Source organism: Dasypus novemcinctus, chromosome X (genome assembly GCF_030445035.2).
Source record: "Dasypus novemcinctus isolate mDasNov1 chromosome X, mDasNov1.1.hap2, whole genome shotgun sequence".
NCBI classification, from domain to species: domain Eukaryota; kingdom Metazoa; phylum Chordata; class Mammalia; order Cingulata; family Dasypodidae; genus Dasypus; species Dasypus novemcinctus.
The window spans coordinates 189,482,393-189,495,421 of record NC_080704.1 but is presented as its reverse complement, the minus strand read 5'-3'; the positions used below and the strand labels follow the sequence as shown (position 1 = coordinate 189,495,421).

At 41.4% G+C, this 13,029-nt stretch overlaps 1 protein-coding gene and 1 pseudogene across 1 annotated transcript; both read left to right on the top strand.

Annotated features, from left to right (window-relative positions):
- Positions 1-4,781: 4,781 nt before the first annotated feature.
- On the top strand, positions 4,782-5,305 carry LOC105747139 (large ribosomal subunit protein eL21-like; the record flags this gene model as incomplete). The annotated part of the gene is made up of 1 exon (XM_058291174.2): positions 4,782-5,305. A coding segment is annotated over one exon (480 nt), but the record flags the coding sequence as incomplete, so codon positions are not given.
- A 4,332-nt stretch (positions 5,306-9,637) lies between these two features.
- Positions 9,638-11,486, top strand: LOC101444958 (heterogeneous nuclear ribonucleoprotein D-like pseudogene; annotated as a pseudogene).
- Positions 11,487-13,029: the final 1,543 nt, after the last annotated feature.

Sequence of the window (13,029 nt, the reverse complement as noted above, 5' to 3'; positions counted from 1 at the left end):
AAGATGTTTAAGATGGAATGGTTTACTGTAGGTATATTATACAAGACTGATTTTTGTATGCTGATCTTGTCCTTACAGTTTAGATAAATCTCCTTATTAGAATTAAGAGATTTCTTGTATATTCTTTGAAATTTACTATATAAAAGATCGTGTCATCAGGGTGCCTTTTATTGCTTTTCCTGCTTACATGATTTGTTTCACTACTTAGACAAATGACCCTACTAGTAAAACTTGAGCCTGGACACTAATCCCATACTACTCAAAGGGTTGAGCTTCCTAAGGGCACATGAATCATCTCCCTCTCAACACAGTGAGGGTCATTTGAAAAGAAGGGAGTTTTTCTCCATGAATTTCTACCTCAAGTGATGAGCCAGGGAAGAGGGAGGATGGTAGTGCATCCCATGGCACTTTCCTGGCTGAAGATACGTAGCATGCCACCTTTCAGGGAATACAGCAGCCCAGAGTGGGAAGTGCATTACCAGGGGGTTGTGAGCAGGGTAGTGAGAAGTACTCAGTAGCATGTTTGACTGGAGAGAAGGAGGACCAACCCTTGCTGCAAGGAAGAGTCACTCCTGGAGAAGAGAAGGAAGAGAAATGACAGGAGAAAGGAAATGTATGTTCCCAGCTATGGGCTGCCAAGCTCCATGAGCGAATACCTGGACACTATCATTTGACGTCGCTTGACCTGTGTCCCTGGTTTTGCAGGCTGCCAACCAGACAGAGAGGTTACAGAATTGAGGCCCGATGAGGAGCTTCTATGAGGTTGCCAGCAGGGAGATATGTGATGCCCTAAAATGCAGAAGAAATAGATGAATCCTGTTTAATCCAAATGAGTGGGAAGCAAGTTACACACATAGTAATCTAAACCAGAACACATATCAACTGGTCTTCTTAAAATTTCACCTGGATCATGAAACTTCTTATACTGTACAGATATTTATCCAGGGTATCCTCTTTTCAAATGTTAGTGTTTCAATAAATACAAAGCATCACAAAATGGAAAGAAAAGAAAGGTATTAGATGGTGAGCAAGGAGCACATCTATGTTAACTTAACTGGATATATTACAGTTAGGAGTTGATGTATCAAGGTCATGCACATGTCTCCTTATATTTTGCTTTTGTAACTTTCATAATCTGAAATCATGATGGAATTTATGTTAGTTTTGTTTTGTTTAAATGAGAGTCCTCTCCTTTATGAGGAGTGAAAAGTGCTTTAATAATGGATGCAGTACAAGGATAGACACATTGACCAATAAAACCAAATTGAGAGTTCAGATATAGATCCTCATATATACAGCCAAATGGTATTTGCCAAGGCCACCAAACCCTCTCCATTGGGACATAATGGTCTCTTCAACAAATGGTGCCTGGAGAACTGGATATCCATATGTAAAAGAATGAAAGAGGATTACCGACGTACACCTTATACTAAAATCAACTCAAGATGGATCAAAGACCTAAATATAAGACCCAAGACCATAAAGACCTTGGAAAGCAAAGTAAGGAAGCATCTACAGGACTTTGTAATAGGAAACGGCTACAAAAACTTCACACCAAAAGCACTAGCAGCAAAAGAACAAGTAGATAAATGGTCCACACCATAGCACACACCATAGCCCACATTCACCCAGGGGGCCATGCGAGGACATACATTGTCCAGTAACTGTCCCTATAGTCCCACCCAGGACAACTTCAACCCCAAAAAATGCCCCCACATCACATATCTTCCTCCCACTCCCTACACCCAGCAGCTAGCATGGCAACTTTCTTCACACCAATGCCACACGTTCTTTGATTACTAATCACAACAGTTCATGAATAGAATATCAGTAAGTCCACTCTAATCCATACTCTATTCCTCCATCCTGTGGACCTTAGAATGGTTGTATCCACTCCACATCTATATCAAGAGGGGGCCTAGATGCCACATGGATGATGGATGCAATTTTTCTCCTTTCAGTTGTCGTCACTCTTGGCTTCCTGGAGTGGTGGTTGACCTTCTTCACCTCCATGTTAGCTAAGTGGGGTAAGTCCAATAAAACAGAGTGTAGGAGTTGCAAGTTTGCTGAGGCTCAAGGCCTGACTATCACATGGTAAGTACAGAGATTCAGGTCCCCTAGGTATACATTAAATCCCATCACCAACTACAGAACTGTTAAAGTAACCGGAGAGGCTTATGGACAAAGATCACATCTGAGTCCAGCTCCAGCACACAAAAACACAAACTCCAAAGTAGAGCCAACTGACATGGCACTGAATTCCATCTGCCATGACTATAGAACTTGTGGGTCTCTGTAGCCCTCAGGACAACCAATACCTGAGGTTGTAGCTACTTTATCTGTCTCTGGGACTCTGCTCAGGTGTGCATAAGGGCAACCCCTCTGATAACCTCCCAGCTCTTTCTGGGGACTCATAGCCCTATAAACTCATTTGTCCTTTCCATTTCCCCCTTTTGTTCAGGACAAAAAGCATTTTTAACTCTTGGTAATTTATGTAGACTGAGATATCCTGCTGGTCCGAGTTGACCCTTTTTACTCAAGGTCATTTTCTAGTTACATCATCTGCTGGTACTTGGTAGTAATTCATAGGCACCAGGGAGGCTCATCTCCAGGAGGCATGTCCCATGCTGGGTGGAAGGCAACGCACTTACATGCTGAGTTTGGTTTTGAGACTGGCCATATTTGAGCAACATGGAGGCTCTCAGGAGGTAACTCTTAGGCACCCTGCAGTGCTAGGCCTTGTTCTTATTTCAGGGGCACAGGCTTACAAGCACAGTCATTAGTATCAAGGGTTCATTTTTGGACCTTCCTTCTTTTTTGGTTTTTGCTGTTGCCCTTGGGGGATTGTTGCTGCTCCTTTAGGGACTGTGATAGAACTCGCCTGGCTAGGAACTCAGCACTCCCTCAGTTGTTGTTCCCAATTTTAACCACTATGAAAATATCCAAAAATTTTTATGTACCCTGGATATATGCCCTGGAGAAATCCCTGCCAAACATGTGTCCCCTGTCAATAACATCCCCCACCAGTATTCCTCCCCTGCCATTGTTGAAACTCTCTGTGATCCAAAACTTCCTCATAAATGAAGCCCAATATATTGCCAGGTTCCATTAATATTAAAATGGAATATATTGATGCATTTAAATGTTAGATATAGAATACATATTTATTTAGAAAAATTAAGGTAAAAATAAATTAAGGTATCAAAAAATTTAAAAATGCAAAAGCTTCTTTTTTGATGTCAGGCATTGAAGGACAACTACTACATGACATCTATGGTATGAAATTATGAAATGAGTAAACCAAACTGTCTCAGAGAGGTAGAGACTGGATGATAAACTTTAAAGTAGTTGGAGGGTAGAGTAAAGTTGTGAGCTGACAGCTACTTGGGTGAAATCTATGATAAGTGGGAGGTAAGTATTTGTACAGGGAAGGAATAAAATGGGGGCATAGGGATAACTTATGGTGGAGCTGCGTGGGCTTCAGGGGCACTAGGGATGGCAGGATGGGTCAGATTATCCAAGAAATTTGGGAGAGAGTGAGGGGAACATTTGATCATGGGAGATTGTCAGGTACTTGGTTGAAATTTTGATGCAGAGAAAACTCTTTACAGAATGTAATATGGAAGTTTGCCTGTTTGAGATGCTTAAGGGGGGCGGGCTTCTGACACAGAGCAAGCTTCTGGGGAGTGTGTGAGGGCTCATTTTTTCATAATGGATTATATCATTGGGTGGAGACCCATACAATGTGAGTGAAGGTATACCCACATCCTGGGGAAGACTGATGTTCTCAAACAGGGAATTGTATCTCTTGAGAGAATTTGTGGCTCCCAATGGGTTAGGGCAGTCAAGTATGTCAAGCCCTCAACATTTTTGCAAGTATCTCTGAATATGTTCTCACATGTAATGAAGATAGATTGTCATGGTGGGCACTGTGGGGAGGGGGGAAAGAGGTGTTGAATACATGGAATCAGTGTAAATGTGGGGCAATGGAAGTGTTCCACAAGATCATGCAATGATGGATATAGGTCATGTTAAATTCACCAAAAATGTATAAAAGTCTATAGGCTAAAAGGTAAACCATAATGTAAAACATAAGATAACTAAAAATTTAGAAAATTTTATTGTTTAAAATATAAACCATAATGTAAACCCAAATGGAACTATGTTTGAAAGGTATCGTTTCAATATCTGTACATTAGCTGTAGCAAATATAATTTGAACTTGTAAAAAGATCACTGTTGGGAAAAGGACGAGTTTGATATTGGATATATGGGAGTACCATATATTGTATATGTGAATTACTGTGACCTAAAACTTATGTCAAGAGAAACTTAATAATCAGGAAATAAAAGAAAGAAAGGAGGTAGACACTGAGGAAGAAATGGAAGAAATTGCGTTGCCACTGTACATACAGGGCAACACCTGTAGCAGTGATGAAAGGCAAAATGTCAAAAACAAAGCTTTTTCATTTTTTTCATTTCTTTGATACCCCAATTTATTTTTCCTTTATTTAATTTTTCTAAATTTTTATGTATTCTCTATCTAACATTTAAACCCATCACTATATTCCATTTTTCTATTAAGGGAACCTGGCAATATATTGGGCTTCATTTTTTAAGAAGTTTTGGACTACAGAGAGGTACAACTATGGCGGGGGAAGAGCACTTGTGTGGGGTATCATTGGTGGTCTGCACACAGTTGGGAGGGAGTTCTGCAGGGCATGTATACAGGACACATAGAAAGGTTTATGACTTTCAGCTGGAACCATCATCTTGCAGTAATTCGCCAAAATTACAATCACAAAGGGAAAGAGGAGAGGGACCCGCTATATGTTTTCTAGGCCTTTTAGAAAATATGTAGTTGTTCTTTTGGCCACATATATGCAAATCTACAAGAAAGGTGATATTGTAGACATAAAGGGAATGGGCACTGTTCAAAAAGGAATGCCCCACAAATGTTACCATGGTAAAACAGGAAGAGTCTACAACGTTACCCAGCATGCTGTTGGCATAGTGGTAAGCAAACAGGTTAAGGGCAAGATTCTTGCCAAGAGAATTAATGTACGCATTGAGCATACTAAGCACTCTAAGAGGCGAGATAGCTTCCTAAATTGTGTGAAGGAAAACGATCAGAAAAAGAAGGAAGCTAAAGAGAAAGGTACCTGGGTCCAACTGAAACGCCAGCCTGCTCCATCCAGGAAATCACACTTTGTGAGAACTAATGGAAAAGAACCTGAGCTACTGGAACCTATTCCCTATTAAATCATGGCATAAGTGATGTTAAAAAAATAAATAATAAAAGATTTGTGGATTGTAAAAAAAAAAAGTTTTGGTATTTTCATAGTGGTTTCAGTTGGAAATGACAGATGAGAGAGTGCTGAATTCCTGACCAGGAGAGCTCTATCACATTCCCCAATGGAACAACATGTCCAGCATGGGACATGAATCCTAGGGGTGAGCCTCCCTGGCACCAAGGGATTACAACCCAGCACCAGCTGATAATGTAACTACAGAAAGACCATGAACAAAGAGGTCAACTCAGACCGGCAGAATATCTCAGCCTACGTGTAATATGAGGTGTTAAAAACTGCTTTTTGACTTTCGATAAAAAGGGGGAAATGGAAAGGACAAGTGAGTTTATATGGGTAAGGGTCTCCAAAAAAGAGGCACGAGGTCATCAGGGAGTGATACTTATGCATGCCTCAGCAGGGTACCCGAGATGGCCAGGGTAGATGGAAACACAGGTGCTGGTTCTCCTGAGGATTGCAGTGACCTATAGGTTCTATGGTCAAGGCAGAGGGCTCTAGAGTTCAGGATCATGTTAGTTGGCCCTACTTTGGAGTTTGTGTTCCTGAGTGTGATGGAGTTGTGCTCAGATAGAACCTTTCTACACATGCCTCTTCTGTCACTTTTACCGGACCTGTGGTAGGCATTTGGGTTAGTGTATACTCAGGAGACTGGAATCTCTGAACTGTCCATGTGACAGCCAGTCCTTGGGCCTCAGCAGACTTGCGGCTTCTACCCTCTTGCTTCTTGGACTACTCTGGCCAGCTGACAGGGAGGTGAAATGTTCAACCACCACACCAGGGAGCCAAGAGTACCTACAGCTGCAAGCAAGACATTTGCATCCATCATCCATGTGAAATCTAAAGCCTCTCTTGATGTAGAAAGGAACTGGACATAGCCATCCCAGGTCCAGAAGATGAAGGAATAGAGTATGGATTAGAGTGGACTTACTGGAGTTCTACTGGGGTACTATTGCGATTAGTAAAGGAAGAAATTGTAGCAGTGATTTGGAGAGGGTGGCCACGGTGGCCGCTGATGGTCGGGAGAGGGAAGAAGAGATATGGTGTGGGGGCATTTTCAGGATTTGGAGTTGTCCTAGGTGGTGCTGCAGGGATGGATGCTGGACGTTGTGTGTCCTGTCGTGGCGCATTGGGTGGACTGGGGGAGAGTGTGGACTACAATGTGGACCACTGTCCATATGCCACATTGGTTCTCCAGAATGTATTTGCTGGGTGCATGTGCCACAATGATGGAAGCATTAGTTGATGTGGGAGGTGTGGCATGGGTGAGGTAGGAGTATATGGGGACCTCATATTTTTTAAATGTAACATTTAAAAGAAAATAAAGAAAAAATAATGCATGCAATATCAGTATCAATCTGGTTAATAAAATGGACAAGCAGTTACAGACGCACACAATGGAATATTGTTCAGCAGAGAAAGTAACGAAGTACAGATATATGCTACAACATGGATGAGTATTGAAACATTATGTTAAATGAAAGAATCCGGACACCAAGCCCACAAGTGCATGGTTTTGATTCTGTGAAAGGCCCAGCTCAGGAAAATTCACAGACAGATGCAGATTTGTGTCACCCAAAGGCTGGGAGCAGAGGGGAGTGGAACTGACAGCTTAATAAGTCCAGGAAATCTTTTGGGTCCAAAGAAAATTTTCTGGAATTAAATATTGGTAAGTGTTCTCCAACTTGGTGAATATATAAACAGCTGTTAGAGTGTACACTTCAAATGGTTAAAATGGTGAATTTTAGGACATGTGAATTTTATCTCCAATAAAAATTTTTGAATACTATTGACAAATAGAAAGATAAACAGTATGTTAGAATGAATGAATGAATGAATGAATGGATTATGCAATTAGGGAAATCTGGTATTTCATTAATGCCTCAAAAGAGGCTCCAAACAAGAGAATGATAATGTCTCTTAGTACAACTATATCAGATGCTTGAAAGATTGGAGCCATATACCTGCAAAACCACCTGTGCTTTAGGCACATAACCAGAAACCAAACAAGCTGCAAACCTGAGTGTCACTGCTCTGGGGAACATTTGGGTCATAAGGTATGACTAGGGACTGTACCAATTGTAGATGACTAAGGGCAATTCTAGTAACATGCCAGCATCTATATTATTTTTCAGATTCTGTCTATTACAAAGAATATCATGTGTGCAGGTATTTCTGGGACCTCTCCTTCTAGATCATCAGGCAATGTGGTGTACAACTCCTGGCAGACTGATTCCTGTGAAACTCGAAATCTCAATATTCAAACATGTACAAAGGCCTCTGGTTATCAGGGGCAAGTTGAGCTGTTGCCTGACCAACATTCCCGATGTGCTGTGCAGAAACACATATCATTCTCACTTCTGTGGATGGGAAGGACAGAAAGGAATGATAAATTGCTGATGTGAATCAAACCATAGGTACTGTATGGTGGGTATGACTTCCCCTAGGAGTGGGTGCTCCCATAAGGCAAGGAAAGCTTACTTATCCCTTCAGAATACTCAGACTAAATTACATAGGCATGTGGCTACAAATATATATTGTAACCTACTACGGGGGACTGAACATTATTTGTGCACAGAACATGTACCCTAACAGCACCCATCCCTTTAGTATACATTTTCAACAACATGGAAACTGGACTTATTAGTATTGGTATACATGGCACAAAGGATTTGGGAGAGAATGGGCTGTTCTATGACATGGTGGGTTCCTTAGATTGTCAGGCTCTGTGGCAAATGATATAGAGTGGGCTGATGTAAATAACCAAATTTTATAGTGTCATGGATTTGAGGCTAGAAGAAATACAAAATTTATGCATTGGGAAAGCTTGAATTTTGACTGAAGATGATGCTTTCTGATGTTGGCTACCAGAAATCATTGCAGCCTTTGGCTAGTATCTTTGCCTCCTGTCACATGGCAGTGTCTTCTTCTCCTTCATGGCTACTATCAATTCTGGGTTATCCTGATTTCCAGAAGCTGCAAAAAAAAAAAAAAATCCACACCTACTATACTTAGGTAGGAAATCGCAAGTAAATATCGAGGTTCATCACTTGTGGATTTTGCCTTCCATCTAGCATTAGAGCACAATGTTGCCAAGATCTCTGCCACTTTACAACACGAACCACCTTGCCTCCAGTTTCAGGTAACACATTAATCATATTTTTCCGAGAACTCGCTTGTAATAACTTTAATGTCCACATTTCTACCAACGGTCTGTTGAAAACAGTTTAGACTTTTTTGCACAAAGTTCTTCATAGGTATTCCCACCTTAAGCCATTTCCCTACTCCATTGCTGCAACCACATTTTTAGGTATTTCTAATACCAGGACCCCACTTCGGTACCCAAAAGCGTCTTAGTTTTGCCAGGTTTCCATGACAAATACCACATAATGAGTTGGTTTAAATAATGGAAATTGATTGACTCATGGTTTTGAGGTTAGAAAAAGTCCGAAATTTAGGTAAAGACAGGGCTTGCTTTCTCCCCAAGACCATAGAGTTCTGCTTCTGGCTGCAGGGAGGCCTTGCAGTTTCTTGGTTTCCATTTCTACCTCCCATCATATGGCAATGTTCTCTCCTTTCTGACTTCTGAGATTCCATTCTCCCTTTATAAAGCCTTGAGTTTCCTCACTAAGGCCCACACTTTGTCAGGTGTTCCTATTTTCAATGGTTTCGTCCCCATCAGAATGAGGATTAAGGTAAAGAACATGTTTATTTTGGCATTCAATCTACCACAGTAAGTGGTACAAACTGAATTCTATTTCAGTGGGTTGTGGCATTCAGGGGGGAAAGTTTTGTTAACTAGAATGTGCTGAATTGAGACTTCTCTTCGAGTAGTAAGGCATATGATGGGAATGAGCCTGGAAAGATGGTGGCTCTTTGGCAAATTGGGTCAGGGAAATTCAAATTAATGCTGGGTAATGCTAGGAACCAACAGAGATAATTCAGTATTTTAATTCAGAGGGAGAACAAAGTAGACAGGAGGCCATGGCCTACCATCCAAACTTCTGAGCCCCAAAGATACAGCCATGGAATCTTAAGGACCTCCAAACTGATGGACATTTCCCAGGGGTGACAGTAATTTACATTGTTGCAATATCACTGCCTGCACTTCGAGATTAATTGGAACAAAACATATCCTCTGCCCAGTTAGCAGGGATAGGAACAATTCTGAATAACACCCGCATTCTCCCTGTAGGAGGGAGGTGGGCCCATGCCACATAAATATAGTGGAAACAAGTCACCATAAAAGCCTGTGAACGGAAACAGGGTGAATATGCTTGTCCCCAACTGATTTGGAATGCAGAAATTACTGAATCGTGACCACCTGTAAGGATGTCGTCTATAAAGACCCGGGGTGTGGGAAAGGCTGATCCTAAGGGATGGCCTAGCCAACACCTCTGTCATCTCGACTGGGAAACTGAATTAGACCATGACTATGCCTCAATAGGGTGTAAAACTGGCAGTGTTGGTCAAATTCATCTGCTGCAGAAAGGATTTCAAGAGCATGTCAATGGAGTGAGACCAGTATTTTATTCAGGTAGGGAGGGAGGAGAAATGGGAGAAATCAAGCCCATGGGTCCCAGGTAGAGAGGAAGGGGCTGAAGGGTGATAAGAAGAGCTGATTTACAGAGTTCAATTCCCCTTATAGATTATAAACGCCCAGGTTTCACTTGTGTGTTGTTCCGTGTCAGGGGACACAGCGGGAGCAGGGTACAGAAGGCAGGAACAGGGCAGGACTGGCACGAGGACATGCAGAAGGCAAAAGACAGCACTCAGACCTTGTGTCTGCTTTTCAAACTGTTAATTACATCCCCCTTTTCTAATGACATAGGAGGACTGCCAGCTGTTGACTGTTTTGAATGGTTACCCCACCCATCAATCCCGTGGGTGGGTCCAATGATAAAGTCCTTGAGGATTATCTGCGGCTTCTCCTGGCTTCCGAAGAAAATCTTGTTCTAAATGTCAGAGTATGGGGGAGGGTCGTCCAGGAGCCCTCTTGGGGGTATCAAAGTCCACGTAGACTTGTTGCCAGGTTCCAGATCCATCTACAGATTCCCTCCCTTAATTGCCAGCTTCAATGCTGCAAGTGTTGATAAGGTTTGGAACTGAAGAAACACAAACTGCATGTCAAATTGAAATACACCAAATGGGTAAAGCATTAAAAGGAAAAGAACCTAGGAAACTGATGTGGTTCGATCAGTTGGGCTCCCATCTGCCCTATAGGATGTCCAGGGTTCAATGCCCAGGGCCTCCTGGTGAAGGCTAGCAGACCCAAGCAGAGTGCCGGCCCTTGCCAGAGTGCTACGCCATGAAGGAGTTCTGCCCCACCCAGGAGTGCCGCACCACACATGCAAGCTGGCCTGTGAGAACATTTAGTGCAGCAGTGTGATACAAGGGGAGATACAGAGGGGAGATGGTAGGGGATGTTTCAGAGGAGGGAACTGGGGTGGTGCAGGAGAGTGATCGCCTCTCACCCACTCCAGAATGTCCCAGGATCGGTTCCTCAAGCCCACTGATGAGGGTACGGGTGGACCCAAGGAAATCCACAGTGAATGACTCAGAGAGGGGGGAAGAATACATAAATGTTAAAAAAAAAAAAAAGGAAAAGAATCCCCCAAAACGTTTTGGTGGGAGGATTGAGCCCAGATACTTCCAAAGAACAAATAACAGAATATTTTGGAGCATTTGCCGAGATTGACAATATTGAACTTGCTATGGTTACAAAAACAAATGAAAGAAGAGGATTTTGTTTAATTACATGTACAGATGAAGAGCCAGTAAAGAAATTATTAGAGAGCAAATATCATCAGATTGTACCTTGGAAGTGTGAAATCAAAGTTGCACAACTCTAAAAGGTATACACTCAGCAACAGCAGCGAGGAAAGGAGGAAAAGGGGGTGCAGCTGATGGATGAGGTGGTACTAGTGGTCATGGACAACATCAGGGTCAAAACTGGAACCAAGGATTTAGTAACTATGATGATCAAGGGTATGGAAATTACAGCTCTGCCTATGGTGGTGATCAAAATTACAGTGTCTATGGCCAATCTGATGATACGGGGTATAACTTTGGGAATAATGAATATAGGCAGGGATATGCAGACTACAGTGATCAACAGAGCACATATGGCAAGGCAGCTCGAGGGGGTGGCAATCAACAAAACAATTACCAGGCATACTAAAGGAGGACGCTGGAGAAAAGAGGAGCAAATGCTAAAGTAACCAAACTTGAAAGATCAGGATGAAGATTGGTCTTCTGTTGATTTAAGATGATTATTGCATAAAAGACTTCCTAGAGTACAAGATACACCTGTGTCCAACTGAATATAGTTGCCACTTAGCTTTCTTAGATTTTAATTTGTTTACTATGAGTGTTATACCTCAGTGTGGATTTGTGTTTTATTCAAATTTTATTTGTATGCTTTTATACTGATCTCACATAAATATTTCCTTATGGGATTGTTTTTAAAAAAGGATATTTCAGCAGACTTGGGTTGCTCAAAACCTGCATATTCCAAATAAAATCCTGTCTTAAGGACTGGCTCTTGGCTAGAACCATGGAGGTAAGTTCTTAGCCTTTAGAATGCTCTGCCTGATAAGAGTGATTTTGCAAACCTGAATCTTTGGACCATGCTCTATTTAAAGTGGATGCCTGTTTTGTTTTGTTTTGTTTTTTGCTGAGGTCTTGAGCCATTTACTATGGCATTAAGTGCTTATATTCAAACAGGCAAAAAATCTGTATTCAAGAACCTAAGTGTACAACTTAGAAAATAAAAGTGAAATTTAAATCTAAAGCAAACCAAAGAGAGGAAATAATAAAGATTTGAGAATTAAATCAATTAGTTTTAAACAGGAAAACAAAAAAGAAATCAGTCAAACAAAAAATTTCCTTGAAAACATCTAAAAAATTGAACAAACACTAGCCAGAGTAACCAAGAATAAGAAGAGTGACACATTGTCAGAAGTAAAAGATGAAACATTTCTAATGAATCCACAAAATTAAGGAAATAAAGGAATAGTACAAAAAACTCTGTGGCTATAAATTCAATAACTTGGATGCAATAGAACATTTCATAGAAAAACACAAATTACTGAAACTCCTAATGTCAACCATGGGCTATAGTTACAACAATTACAGTATTATTCTTTCATCAAAAAATATAGAACACTAACGCAAATTGGTAATTGGCGTGGTATATGGAAAATGTACTTTCTCCATGAGTTTTCTGTAAACCTAATTGCTGTAATTGAAAAAAAAAACTGTTGACAGCCACCACACCAGGGAATCAAGAGTGTCTATGACTGTAAGCAGAGGAATTGCATCCATCATCCATGTGGAATCTAAGACCCCTCTTGATCTAGAGGTGGAGAGGACATCACCGTCCCAGGGTCCACAGAATGGAGGAATAAAATGTGGACTAGAGTGTACTTCCTGCTATTCTACTATAAAACTATTGTGACGAGTAATGGAAGAAATTGTAGCATGGAGGTGGAGAAAGTGGCCACAGTAGTTGCTAACTGCAGGAAGAGGGTAGAAGAGATGTGATGTGGGGGCATTTTTGGGATTTTAGTTGTCCTTAGTGATATTGCAGCGTGAGATGCTGGACTTTATATATCCTGCCATAACCCACTGAATGAACTGGGGAGAGTGAGAACTGCAGGGTAAACTATTATCTGTTTAGTGCAGCAGTGCCTCAAAATATGTTCAACGAGTGCGATGAGTGT